Below are 15,309 nucleotides of genomic sequence, written 5' to 3' on the forward strand. Positions count from 1 at the left end.
ATTGTCTGTTTCTCCCTACTAAACTGTGAGCTGCATGAGAGCTGGGATTTTCACTACTGGATCGTGCCAATGACTGCTATAGTACTGGAACATAGTGGTTGCACATTAAAGATTATTGGATGAATGAAGAAAAATACATGGGTGAATTTGACAACTGTTGTCAACTAGAGGTGGAATTTCATTGAGTGCATACGCGAGACAACATGAAACAATACAAAGTATTGGTAAAACAATCGGTGCTTTCTGACCTTGTGGACACTTGCCTATTCTTAAGACTTCCTTTTCGGATTTCTTCCACACTATCATTTTATTTTGGTTATCCTTCTCTTTCTTTGATCACTTCTTCACATTTGTTCCTCCAGAACTCTCTACTCCTTCATAGAGTATTAGGTTAAGTAAGAAATAAGAAAATACATGTGCAGCTTCTATCTTGGGTCTGGAACACAGTGGGAGTTGGAAATGTCAGCTCTTTCTCCTTTATATCCTCCAGCATAGGCCCATAATTTCAATTTCAATACACTCAAATCTAAGTTTTTCATACTACACCCCAAACCTCCCTCAAACCTAAAACACTAACATCAAAACCTTAACTCATTATCTTTTATTTTTCTTTATCTCTGTGGAACCGTAAAAAAGCTGGACATGTTAGTCTTCTTATTATCAGCTCTTTACTATACCTATGCCTAATATAATGAGAATCACTGACTCTTGGAGGAGGAATTAACAAGATTTTATTAATTTCATCTGTTTCCATTACCATAGTCAATTAACAAATCCGGGACCACATTATGGCATACCTGAAATATTCTCAGTTCCCCATTCCCTTCTAATCTCTACTTAGTCTACAGGGCTTCTTAAATGTCACTTCCTCAAGGAGGCTTTCATTGGTCCCTTCAATCTAAATTAGGTCTCACTATGAAACAGATTCTATATATCTTGTATTTTTTCTATGTAGCTCATATCAAAAAATAATTGTATCTTGTTAGTGTGATTCTTTAATATCTGCCTCTTTCTATATTCTGTATGCTTTATGAGGACAGAAGCTGTGTATGTTTTATTTATTGCCCTGCAGATGCTCAATTCCTAGTGCATTGCTTATCTCATGGTAGGTATGCAATAAAGATTTCCTGAAAAATATATAGGCTTCTTCAAAACTTCCAACTTTGTTGGCCTCCAGAGCTTTATGTATTTCTATTTTCATTCTTCAGTTCATTTTATTGGACAAAATGGAAATGAATAGTCATCTTAACGTGGATTTCTTTCAAACTGTTCATTTCAAATATTATAGCTAATAATAACATTTATTTAGGACATATTTGGTGCAGGCACCATGCTAAAAGCACTTCACACATCATCTAATTTATAACTCTATGAGGCAGATACTTTTATTATTTCCATTTCACAGATTAGTTAGCTGAGGCAAGTTCATGCAGCTATGAAGTGGCAATGCCATAGTTTGAACCCAGGCAGTGTGACAGAGTAGTCCCATGCCTAATTCAGGAAATTCTTTCACCATAAATATAATCTGTTAAAATTTTACAAACTTTGCTTTGTATTTCAATGAGGGCAATAGTTTCTGAAGACATTTTTATGGTCACTTTCTTTAAATATGTCTGCTTGTTAAAATGACACTGGGAAGTCCAAATTCAGCTTCATGACACGTCTCTCCTCTTATGCAAGATATCTTAATATATTGTTTAGACTCCTTTCCCTCTCTGCTTGCCAAAGATGTAGTTTCCTTAATCATGCCCTTTCTGGCAGCTTCAGCTATTCTCTCCCAAATATATGCAAGCGTATGCAAGCCTGGATCATTCTCATATAAACAAAACAATCTTTTCCTCTACTCCATTCCTCTTCTTATCCCTTTCTTACTGACCTTTCTCAAGTTACTGAAAGTGTATTCTGCACACTTTGTTGTTACTTTCTCAGTCTTCATTCATTCCTCAAATTATCACTTCCTGGATTCTACTTTTTATCATTCCATTGAAGCTGCTTCTTGGGCCAGGAAAAGCTAAAATGTGATGGGTCTGAAGGTTATGCTAAGGAGCTTACCTTAGGACTACGGTTATGATGGGGGAATTTTAAGCAAGGGCTAAAACAGTCCTACATTTTTAAAAGACTCCTTCATAATAGTTGGAGAATGGATTAGATAAGGAGGACAAAAGAAAGCTGGACAGTTAATAGAATGTTTTAGAATTCCAGGTAAGAATATGTAAGGAACACACTGAGGCCTCAGCGTTATGTAAAGAATGTAAGAGGAGGGAGATGTAAGAGATAAGAACAATAGTCATTGCTGACTAGCTTGTGAATAGGATGAGTAATAAGATGACATCCAGGCTGAACTGCAGCTTTTTGAGTTAGGTAAGATGGGGTTCATTGAGACAGAGGACTCAGGAGAAAGAGCAGGTTTGGAAGGAATGGGCATCAGTTTAGTTCTAAGTATGATGGCTATTGGGTTCCTCGTTCAGACGATGCAGATGGAGGTGACCCAAGATATGTTGACGCAAGTCTGAGGCATAGAAAAGATGTCTGGGATGGAGAATAGTTGAGTCATTGTGTAGGAAATGTTTAGATTTATCATAGAGGAAGATTATACAGAGAGAAGGAAGCAGAGAGGTGAATACAGACACCAACATCATATTCTTTCAATCCGTTTCTCGTTTCCCCAACCTGTTCCTCAGCTTCCATCATATGAGGCTACACGTGGCTCTCTAAACTCAGTGATTTTCTCAAGGCCCACCTTCCCCTACCTCTTCCATGAGGTTAATATCAGAAGGAAAAAGGAATCATATTAAACATATTTCAAAGTAAAGGATCAAAGCTACAGGACAATAAATAATTTTGTTTTTTAGAAGTGTAAAAGGGGTATCTTAAGTTTTGGCATTAATTAAATAAGGAGTTTAGAACCCAGAATTTTGAATTTAATTAAAAGTTTTCATTTATAAAGACTTAAAAATTGTTTATTATTGGACAAATACTTACAGCATAAAACTTTTTTCTAGAGATTGACCATCCTTACTAGAACCTTGTCTAATTCATTTTTGATTTGCCCTTGAAAAGTTTTAGAACATTTTGAGAGGTTGAAAATTTGAATATTAAAGTAAGTGATGCAATTTATGGTACATTTTTGTCACTGAATCATAATTTGAGAGATGAAAGGGGTCCCTTTAAAATGCAAATATTGAGGTCTTGAAACAACTGTCTATTTGGAAAAAAATAAAGTTATAACTCTACATGATACTTTAGAGCAAAACAAATAAAATACAAACATTAAAATCCTAAAACAACTAGATGGGGTAAATATTGATATAATCTTAACGTAGAAAAGGCTAACCTAAGCAAACAAAGGGCAAAAATCACAAAATGAGCCTTTGCTAGAGATGATTACACAAATTAAAACTTCTGTGTGTGTATGTATATGTGTATATATGTGTGTATATATACATATATACACACACAGTTTCATAATATAATATAAATATAAATACAGTTTTATATTTATAATAGTTATTTGTTATAACAAATTTAATCTCTAATTTTCTAAAGAGATAACTGCATTTATAAAAACTGAAATGCTCCCTTCTCCCAAAACCTCACCACTATCAGCTACTATTTTGTTTTTTGACAGGGCAGAGCATCTGCCTACAAATGACAACAGGTGGAATGAGTATGGACATTCTGGGGAGAAGGCCGAGGTAGTGGAAAATCCACCAGACACTGAGAAAATCTACCACAGCTGCCCATTAAGATGTTGACACTGATAAGGTCTAAGATGCTGGTAAGATGGTATCTACAATGTCTTGAGGCTTATGTAACATGTAACACCACGGACATTTCACTCTGGATAACCTCTAAAGTAAGACAACTTAGGAGAGGAACATAAACTTGCACTATTTTTAATAAGATGCCTTATCTCTCTTTGATACTTCAGAAATCTTTATCTACATCCAAGACTTCACAATTCTTTAGTTTATTTAATTCTGACTTTGATTTTTTTTGATTAATGATCTACAGGCTTTCATGCAACCACAGTAGATTTTTTGTTTGCTCTGTTTTGTTTTTTGTCTAGGTTATCAATATTTAATATATAATCTCTGAAAGATTTGAGGGCTAGAAAAGGTAAGAATGCTTTCATAATCATATTGCACTTCTTTTATTTCAAATATAAATAATATCTTCCTTTAGAAATTTTTACACCTAAGGAAAAGATGCCTAGAGATGGAGATCTTACATTTAATTCAAATTGATTAAGAAGAGAGAGAAAGCTGGGAGAATTCCTATTGAGAGGTACAGACAGCTGGACTTCCTGGGTCCAGTGGGGACTTGGAGAATTTTTCTTACAAGAGGATTGTAAAATGCACCAATCAGCACTCTGTAACTAGGATTGTAAAATGCACCAATCAGCACTCTGTAACTAGGATTGTAAAATGCACCAATCAGCACTCTGTAACTAGGATTGTAAAATGCACCAATCAGTGCTCTGTAAAAACGCACCAATCAGCACTCTGTAAAATGCACAAATCAGCGCTCTGTAAAACGCACCGATCAGCAGGATCCTAAAAGTAGCCAATCACAGGGAGGATTGAAAAAAGGGCACTCTGATAGGACAAAAATGGAACATGGGAGGGGACAATAAGGGAATAAAAGCTGGCCACCCCAGCCAGCAGTGGCAACCTGCTGGGATCCCCTTCCACGGTGTGGAAGCTTTGTTCTTTTGCTCTTCAGAATAAATCTTGCTGCTGCTCACTCTTTGGGTCCTTGCCACCTTTAAGAGCTGTAACACTCACCGCGAAGGTCCACGGCTTCATTCTCGAAGTCAGTGAGACCATGAACCCACGGGCAAGAACCAATTCCGGACACACTATATCTCCAAATCATATAGTAGTCATAGCCACGCATTGGCGAAAAAGGCTCGTGAAGGGCTGTAGGTTCTGGCCTTTGCATTCAGTTTGTTCAGTTCATACTTTTAGTGGTACAAAAATAATTTAACATGAACAACTCAAGAGATGATTTGGGGCTTTTATGCTGTTAAAAGTCCCAAATGTTCATTTTATTTAGAATGATGGCATTGAAGTGCTGGCACGCTTTGTGGTCAGCCACTCCCTTTGCCCTTTTGGAACTCTGTATTGCTGAAATTTTGGAACATTGAGTCTGTTTTTAGCATGAGACACACTTTTTTTTCTTCATAGGTAGAAGGAATTTTTAAGGGTTCCAGTCTCCAGTTGACTGCTAAAGATGAATTTCAGTGAGGTCTACTTGAGAGCACATAAAAGCAAGCTTTTCAGCTGATATTTCAAACAGAAAGTGGAGATGTAGGTGTAGAGTGTCATCAAATACAGAAGAATGAATCTCAGTAACTGCAAACTACATTTTAGTGATGATGATTTCAGACAGAATGCCATCCAATAACACCTCCTTTTTTTCTCATTATGACTGCTTGGAAACAGTACTGTCTTGAGGGGGACAGAAAAAAAGAAAGCGTGGTTATAAAAGGGCTACCTGAGGAATCCTGGTGGTGATGGGACTGTTTTGTATCTTGACTGTGGTGGTGGATACATGAACCTACATACATGACAAAATTGTACAGAACTAAATACAACACACATGTAGAAGTAAAACTGGAAAAACTTGAATAGGATTGGTAGATTGTGTCTGTGTCAATATGCTGGTTGTGATATCATACTATAGTTTTGCAACATGCAAAACAGGTGAAACTGAATAAAGGGTACACAAGACCTCTCTGTATTATTTCTACAACTACATGTGAATCTACATTTCTGTCAAAATGAAAAGTTTAAGGAAAAAATCAAGAAAGGTCCATCTTAGTGCAATTTTTGTTATTACCAGAAAATAATCTCCTGAGACCCAAATAAATGTCCAGGCTTTCCAGAGGCCAAACCAGAGAAAGTTTTTCCAAAACTTTCAAGTGATCACATTGATATTGATGTGCTTATTGATAACTGAGTTGTACTACATGACTAATACAAGATATCTTGGAGTTAATTATGGATTAAAATAATTTTTAAATGACTATAAGAAAACTAGGAATTTCATCTTAATATCTCCTGACACATTTAAGGTATATAAAAATTTCCATGAAATGCATGCTTGACAGTGTTCTAAAAAGTATAAAATACGCAAATAAAAAAGGTTATTTTATAATTTAAATGCAGTTTTCACCATGGACAGATGTTTTTAAAACTTTCATTATATTTCTAAAACCAAATTGGTGATACATTTAAGCAGTAAATAAGCATTTTAACTATATTTTTATATTTAACCAGTAAAGTAGGCATACTTACATAGTTGGCATAATTTTTACCTTGATGGTAGGAATAGGCCTTTTGGGGATAAAACAGTTTCTCTTAAGTGGTGAAAAAGCTACATTTTGTTCTTTCAGTCTAATCTTGTTTTCTGCTATGATTTTCTTGCGCTGTTCCAGATAAGGTCCAAAACTTGGCAGTTTCTAAAAGGAAAACACACAAATAAGAAAGCATGTTAGCTCAGAGAAGAGAAAAATGGGAAGATATAAACATATAAATATTATCAACAAACAAATGTGTGTCTAGGGATTGTTTCATGTATACTGTAACTAGGTCTTCACTCATTGTTTTGGACCACTAGTCTTCTTGGTATCAGGTTCCATTAATTATTAAAAAGAACACAATAGTACAATACTTTTACCAAATATGTATGTATTACATGTACAAATGTTAATTAAAATACACTTCTAAATGGAAAAAAGTTCACAATGGCAAACCAAACCCATTCACTTAAAACAACAGCTATTAGTTAAACCATTTGTTTGGTTTGTATAGACAGAAGGTGAAACCTATTGGTGCTTTTTTCCCCTTCATCAGGTTTTTAGCATGATATAGACACAGTTGTAGTCCCTGACAAATGCTTTTGTCAATAGCAAAGGTACTTTGCCAAAGTTCTCATCTGTATCTCTGTTTTACTGTGTTCAAATTCTTAATACATCTCTTTAAAGATTGTAACTAATGTTGATTGCAATTTACTGGAATAGCTGAAAAACAAAAATGGTAAAAATATTGATTTCTCTGTACAGAAAATAAATTTTATTTTGCATGGTGGCAAAAATAGAAATGAAAAGGAGAGGAAATATTACAGTGCTTAAACAAACTCCATCAGTATTCAAAATCACATCATGGAGCTTTACATTTCAAGGTTACCCAATTGTACTTTACAAAGTTCATTTAGAAAGATACCTGGGCGTCATGGAAAAATGCTAAGTGGTTTCAAGTTAACATGAAAATGCCCTCATACCATTCATTATCCCACAATTATTTTCTCTTCACTTTGTCCTTCCCCTCTTCTAGAACCTTTGATCTTCACTTTTACTGACACATACTGCTGGTGATAGACATCACTGAATTCCAAATGTTTTGTGTCGGCCTATAACCTGGAATTGCTAGGTCTCTTTCATAAGACTGCAGAAATACCCTCTCTCTCCTGCAGAAGAAAGCCCATTCATCTAGCTGATGGAGGTTTGGAAAATTACAGCACTCGAAGGTCATCCTGATCTCTGACCTAGCAAGTATTTTGGTGAAAAATCACACTTGTTTCAAAACACTGGCCTCCACATTTCAGCTTGCATAACGCCCCAGGAAAATGAGTTCTCTGGTCCTCTAGAGACTTCAGTAGAGTAGGCAAGCTAAACTTAAACCATGTTCCAATTAAGCCAAACTGCAAACTGCAACTGTAATTTATGTTAGCAAAGAACATACTTATGTGGAAATATCTAAGATTGTTACTTCCATTATCAATTCATTATAATTATGTCAACAAGTCAAGTAAATGGAAACAATGTTATGAGTGCCAAATTAATTTATATACAATGAGACTAGAACTGAGTACTTCATCTCTATGCCTTAATGCTTTCTTAAATTGTAATATTTAATTGTTGCAGTAATATGAAATAATATGATGGGGGAGATAGTATTTTCTATCTATTTTGCTATAAAACAAGTGATACTGACTTGCTAAAAGCATAAAATAAATAAGAGTATAAAACAAGTCCTTATCACATATATAAGCATCCTTAATATAGAAAAGACAATGCTTTTATGAAATGTCCTTTTATGAAATGGCTTTTTCATGGGGCATATGAGGTATATGAGGTGTTAGGGATTACACTTGGTGCCAAAGAAATGCCTTTGGGGTCCAGATAATACCACATAAGGTGGCGAGCACATATCCACATGATATAAATCTTTAGAATGTCACCCCCTGAGTGCTTCTCTTATACCTCAGGGGCATCTCAATCCTAATCTAATATAATCAAAGATTATCAAGAATGATTAAGTGTTGAAACATAGGACCTCTGGTTCTAGCAGATGCCTCAGGTTAGCAGGCTCCATGAAAATCGGAACCATTATTTTCCCTGTTGGGGTTTACATGGTTCTCTGTTTGGACTTTACCTTACTCAACATCATCTAATTTCACCTAAGAGTTTTGTAAAGGCCGTTCAAAAGAAATCATTCTTGGAAACTTTTAATCTATCTTCCTTTAAATGTACATCAGAGGATAGCATATTTTTTCATTCAGATTATTATTTATCCAAATGCAGACAATGAATGTAGTTAAATTTAAACCATAATGATTTCAAATTATTTCAACAATGGTAATAATAACAATAAATTTTTGAAATCTTTTGATGCTGAATATAATACAGCCTGTGTAAATATCCAACAGCCTGATATTTTCTGTCATTTTTTTGCAATGATTGACCACATTTGCCATACATAAATTATGTTACACAGCCTTCCCCTGGCTAACATGCTAAGTTTCTAATGTGCTAATTGGTTTTATAATTAGTCCTAAAGAGAGAATCTCAATTTAACATAAAGATTCCTACAGGATTTTCTTTGTGCATTGGTTAGAAGAATTAATGGACTAAAAGGAAAAACTTGCCATTTTTTTTTTAAATCGAAAGCAAAAAAAAAAAAAAAAAATACCAAATATCAGTGACTGCTCCTTCAACCTTCCACCAAGCATCTCCACATCAAATTGGGTTCACTTTTGTTTAATTCCTCATTGCTACATGGAGCTCTCAGAGACTAAGGTATAGTACCAGCTTCCAAAACTTTAAGGCTGCTGTAGACATTTTGCTTTCCTTATTAGTTTGAAAATTTAAGTGCTTTAAAAAATATGTTGTATATATTAAAGTGGTCCTAAGGCTATTTAAGTACTGAACATTTTAAAAGTAAAGTTTTCTGAAAACAAAAAACATCAATTTTCTCCTGCACCAAAGGATCACCCGATCACCTTTACACATACTACATTTAGGCATACATTTGTGTTCTGATCTTGCAAAAAAAAAAAAAAAGGAAGAAGGAAAAAGCAAGCAAGCAAGCAAAACAAAGCTAAGAAAGAGTGAAGATGAATGCATAGTTGGCCACTGTGTGTGTGTGCAATCAGTGATGATTAATAAAGCATTTAGCTCAAATCTCTGCCTGAACATATAGTTAACTGATTTCCTATTGCAGAAGGAGAAGCAGCAGGACCTGACAGTGCCAGCAGCAGGAGATTTTCCTCTTCATTCATTATTTTCTTACAGAAAAGTTGTAGCCTGCGGTAACTCAAAGTGAGAGGTTTTGAGCGTCATGCTATATTTCTTAAACAAAGGAAAAAGTTCTTTAGGACTATCAAAAGCTGCTTTGTAACTGATGAACTGAACAAAGCTCAGAAATGGTGTGATTTTTGTTTCAATAGTTTCTCCAGGGATTCATCAGTGATGAATTTGTTCTCACCAGAAAGGCTAAATCCTAGTCATTTAAAGATAACAGTATCTTACACTAAAACTGTCTCTATCCAGATATAAAAAGCATTGCATTGCCGATAGAAAAGTGACAACATAATGAATCAACAGTGATACCTTAAGCCAGCAAAGCTTTAAGGTAAAGAAGTCTATTTGGATTATAATTTATTCATGGATCAATCTAAAGGTAATTGAGCATATTATGAAGTAGAAAAGGGTTCTTGTTTGTAATAGAAGCAAGCACTTGTATCTTCCAGTTTAAATTGCATAATTTTTATGAGAATGGCAGCAAGTTGCCTAATAGCACTAGTCTATAGTACTGTAATGGATCAACTCTATTTTCTTAATCACACTCTCTTATCTAATTGGAAACAATAACAGAAAGACAAGTCATTACTTTGATATCTAAATTGTAATATGTGAAAGATGAAAATATTTCAGGCTTATATCAGAATATATCACTCAGTATCAGATATCTATATATGTATATATGTATCTTATTCAGTATAAACCTGAAATCAATCTATCTATCTATCTATCTATCTATCTATCTATCTATCTATCTATCTATCTATCTCCTTTATACCTATTTCGTGTGTGTGTGTGTGTGTGTGTGTATACAACTGACAGACTAAAGGATAAGTTACATGTAAAGGATATCTAAAAGTTGGCTTTTTTTCCCAAAAGACATGTTTGCATATGACATAGCTCTATTATTTATCAGTCTTTTGACATTTATTCAACAAATACAATATTGAATATCCACTCTGGGCCAGGAACTGTCCTGTGCTACATTAAAGGCTACACAATTTCCAGATGGTGTAGTACAAATTATCATTGTTATTAATTTTGTAAGTATCTTTTGCTATTCATTAAGGGCTACTGTCAGATTGAATTATATGTCAAATATACCTGGTTATTGCAGTTATCTCAAGGAATAATATGCCAGACTCCTTGGGAAACTGTTTGAACTCAATAAAATGACCAATAATTGCAGAGAAAAATGAAGAAAATAAATGTTCAAAGAGTTGATCTTTAAAAAACTCAAAAAGCTAATTGAAGTAGTTCTTGGATACCTAAAATAAAAAATATGGGAGCATAAAAAAATGGTATAATGGTTGAGAGCATGGGTTCTCTGAGTCTGTTTCATTATCTATAAAATGGCCACTGTGAGGTTTAAATAAAGTAATCCGGGTAAAGTTCCTAACTCATCCTAATTTCAATCTCTGTGTGCTCAGCATGATTCAAGGTAGCACAGGAGATAGAGATGAGAAGTCTCTTTTCTGTTCTGTACTTTGTGAATTCAATTACTTTTCTTCTTTCCTCTTTTCAATTATGAAAGTAATCAGTTACTCACATTTGATGCTGATTTTTATTTCAAAATCAGTTTTAGCATGGTTTAGAATCAGAAGCTCAGATTTTCCCATATGTAACTGGCATGTAATGCTTAATCACTGATATAACAGTAAGCAATGTTTCATGTTATTATCAAATTTGGACAGTGGAACACAATAAAAAGACAGAGACAGAAAGTCCATCCACATATTACATGTTACCACAGTGCTATGTGATGGCCAATGATGCAAATCAGTACACTGGCATTGGACATGTAAAATATATAAAATATGAGTGTTAGTTTAACCTGATAAATGTAAGCATTCAACTTTTGATTAAATGTGTGATCTCTACATTGGTAAAAAGCAGAGATAGTTCATGTTTCATAGTGAAAGTAGAAAGTCAACATTCACATAGTGATGAGGGAAATAATTTAGAAGTCAAATTTGCATTAAAATCAGTTTTGCACTCATTAGCTGTGTGACTATGAGCCAATTACTTAACTATTCTACTACTAATTTTCCTTATCAATGAAATGAGAATGACAGTATCAAACTCACGATGTTGGTATAAGCATTAAATGGAATAATATTTGCAAAATGTATGCCTGCCAATTTATTCCCATAAGCCTTAACTGCTTCTATTGCATTGTGTACTGTGCTCTGTGTTTCCATGTTTGCTCATGCATCCCCTCTGCCAGAATACCCCATCCTGTCTTCTTCACCTGGTACATGCCAATTAGGCTATTTAGTTTCAGCTCAGTCTTCATAACACCTAAGTAATCTCCTTTACTGATTACCCTCCCTGCCCAGTGGTTTAGAATATCCTGGGCATATTTTAATCTCTGCGCCTACTGCACTGCCTTATCATCATTAGCTTATGTGTCCATCTGCCCAGGTGGAGATCCCAGACAGGTAACTTTGATCCAGCACATAATAGGTGCTGAATATAATTTTTCAAAGCTTAATGAATAAATGAATAAATGAATGAATGATTATCTTGAATATATTTACAAAATCTTTCTGGTTGTTTTAATTGTCAAGCAATCCCAAACAATTACTTTCAGAAACAAATTAAAGTATATAAATAGGTTTTTAAATATGACATGAAAAAAATCGTACTTACAGAAAAGCTGTGATTCATACATTCAGAAAACATTTATAAGGAGCCAGACACTTGAAATTTATATAGAAAGGATAGTGTGTGACCTTAAAGAGACTATATTAATAACAATTGCAATGCCCTGTGACAAGGGCTGTGGCAGAAGTGACACAAACTGTTACATGAGCAGTGACAATGTGTATCTAACCCAGGCTGAGGGGTCACAGATTTTCTAGAAGAGGTGTCATCTGAGCTAAACTCTGAAGCATAAGGTGAAGGTAGGATGGCAAGTGGTGCAGATGGAGGCGTGAGGTCGGGAAAGGGGAAGAGAATCCTCCAGGTGGAATAAACAGTGGAGGGAGACGGGTGACAATTTGGAAAAGGCACCGAGGAGCCAATGGACTGCTAACCCTCTGCTCCATCGTTCACAATCTACAAGAGGGCGACGCACTTCCCCTGGGAAAAGCAGGCAGAGCACATTTTGTTGTGAAGTGATGAAGTCGGATCATGAATTAGGAATAAAGTCAATCAAGAGAAGAAAGTCTAACATTCATGGAATGCCAGCAAAGGATGATGGAAATAAGACTTGCTTTCTGCTAAGTGCTGTACAGGTGCTGGGGCCTAGGCCACAAAGAGGACCAGGAGGCTGTTCCTTCCAAAAGCAGTTTATAGCCTTATGAAGATGATTAAGTCATATTCAAAGGAACTGAGAAAAGAAAATTATTATTTTAATATTGAAACAATTTAAATAACTCACATCAGATCTCTCTTTAAAAACTGTCATTTTTTAAAGTAAGTATTTTTGAAGAAATACCTCTAGGTTGGGATTTAGGAAATGTGAAATTGATGGCATGTTTTAGGAGAAACCAGAACAAACAGATGGTCCAACCATTATGCATGGAGAAAGGTAGAATTTTGAAGGAGAGGGGGAATAGAAAAGAGAGGAGAGGGTAAAAGAAAGTGTGAAAAGAGAGGGCAAGAGAGAAGGAGCAAAGCCTGTTGGTATGAGGCTGAAGGACATTTATAAACAGGGAGAGCCACTGTTTAATTTTAAGATGTTTGCATTGCTTCAATCTAAATCCTCCTCCATAGCCTCTGTCTAAGAACATCTGCCACACACTTACATGTCTTGGTGAGAAATTTGGAGGAAAATCAGGGAAACAGGGTTGAGTTTCATGGTTGGGTTGGCATATAGCTGAAAAGAATAGAAACCAACAGGAGGGAGATTTGAGGGAGATTCAGAATTCAATGACAGCTGGAATTTATAGCCAGAAGCAACCTAGAGAACAGAATCTCTGGGGATTTTGTAGCAATCTCCAGAAGGACAGGACTGGGTAAAGTCAGCTGACATCTGGCTTACATACGTCATTGTAAGGAGAAGTAAGATAAGTAGAGGACAACATGCACAAACAATCTGATGTAACCCAGATCCAATGAGCAATTAATTCCAGCTCAGAGGTTAATACAATTTTTACAGTGAAGGAGGAATTTAAACTATGCTGAAAAATTCTGAAAGGGGAAAGCAGTGCCTAGTTGTAGGAGGAGAAGAGAAGTAAGGAAATGAAGTGAAGGAACTACAGGATGAGCTTATCCTTATATGGCTAAAATATACTAAATGTCAGGCAGATAGTGGGGGATGAAGCTGGAATATCTATAGATAGGGCTCTGAATTCTGGGCAAAGTGTTTGGATTTTATTCTTTAGGGTGTATGGGAACACCAGATATTTGAAAATGTGTGACCAGATCCTCATAGTGGCAGAAGGAAGGGTGGACTGTAGGATGATGGCGGTAGCAGAAAGGGAGAATGATCCAGAATGTTGGAGATGGGATTCTGGTAGTGGTAGGAAAGTGAACTAGATGAGTTCTAAGGTTATCATTATTTTCAAAGCTGTTATAGTAGAAAATTAAAAAAGGGTTCTATGGTGTAATGGTTAATTTTATGTATCATCTTGACTGGGTTAAGAGATGATGCCCAGGGAGCTGGTAAAACATTATTTGTGGGTGTGTTTGTCAGAGTGTTTCCAGAAGCAGTTAGCATTTGGATCAGTAGACCAAGTAAAGAAAATATGCCCTGAGTAAAGAAAATGTGGGCAGGCATCCCCCAATTGGTTGATGTCCTGCGTAGAACAGAAAGGTGGAGGAAAGGCAAATTATTTCTTTCTTCTGGAGTGAGAGCTAGGACATCCATCTTCGCATGCTCTTGGATATCAGAGCTCTAGGTTCTTGGGCCTTTGGACTGTAGGCCTTATAGCACTCGACCAGCCTTCTCCTCTACCATCTGCTGCCTCCTTCGTCTCCCAGTCCTGAGGCCTGCAGATTCAGGCATAGAGTTAAGTATGCCATTGGCTCCCCCAGTTTTTAGGCCTTCAGAGTCAGGCTGAATTACGCTACAAGCTTTCCTTGTTCTCCAGCTTGCAGATGGCATGTCATGGGACTTCTTGGCCTCCATAATCACGTGAGCCAATTCCCATATTAAATTCCCTTTTACATACCTATATATAACCAATGGGTTACATACAGATATAACCTATAACCTGTTGGCTATAATAATATAACCAATAGGCTGCATATAGATATATGAGGGAATTGAATATATAACCTACTGGTTATGTATGGATATATAAGAGGGAATCTAATATGGGAATTGGCTCTGTTTCTCTGGAGAACTCATACACGTAGTATTTGGGAAACAGAGAACCAACACTGACTACCTGTCCCCACACCAAGGCTCCAATATTGATCTTCACTCCCACACTGCCTGCTGACTGCCTCACCCTGACTCAAAATGGCTTCTGCCTTGAAACTCCTGAATGCTGTCATTCTTCCTGACAGACTTCTATTTCTACCTCTTTGTTGGTCATCTTTCTGTAGATGACCCCTCCTTTATCACCATCCCCTGCTCAGTCAGATTCTTAACTTTTAAAATTACGTAGGAACTTTGTTAACTGGGGCCTGCATAGTCTATGAGCTGCCAAAGACTTACTTCTTAGTCAAATGGAACATAAAGCAGTGTTGGTGGACAACCTGGGATGGGTAAAATGACTTAGTTTTACTTTCCTCGTATTCTAAAGGACCTTTGCTTATATTTTGTA

The 15,309-nt window shown here is 35.9% G+C and overlaps 1 protein-coding gene across 3 annotated transcripts in view; it reads right to left on the reverse strand.

Moving 5' to 3' along the window:
• DPYD (dihydropyrimidine dehydrogenase) overlaps positions 1–15,309 on the reverse strand; it is an 858,879-nt gene that overhangs the window by 16,678 nt on the left and 826,892 nt on the right. For all 3 annotated transcript variants that reach the window (XM_063624340.1, XM_063624342.1, XM_063624341.1), the window contains one exon: positions 6,323–6,466. In XM_063624340.1, the coding sequence (XP_063480410.1) occupies positions 6,323–6,466 (144 nt within the window). The remainder of the gene's footprint in view (positions 1–6,322; positions 6,467–15,309) is intronic.

Source organism: Symphalangus syndactylus, chromosome 12, assembly GCF_028878055.3.
Source record: "Symphalangus syndactylus isolate Jambi chromosome 12, NHGRI_mSymSyn1-v2.1_pri, whole genome shotgun sequence".
In the NCBI taxonomy this organism is placed as follows: Eukaryota; Metazoa; Chordata; class Mammalia; order Primates; family Hylobatidae; genus Symphalangus; species Symphalangus syndactylus.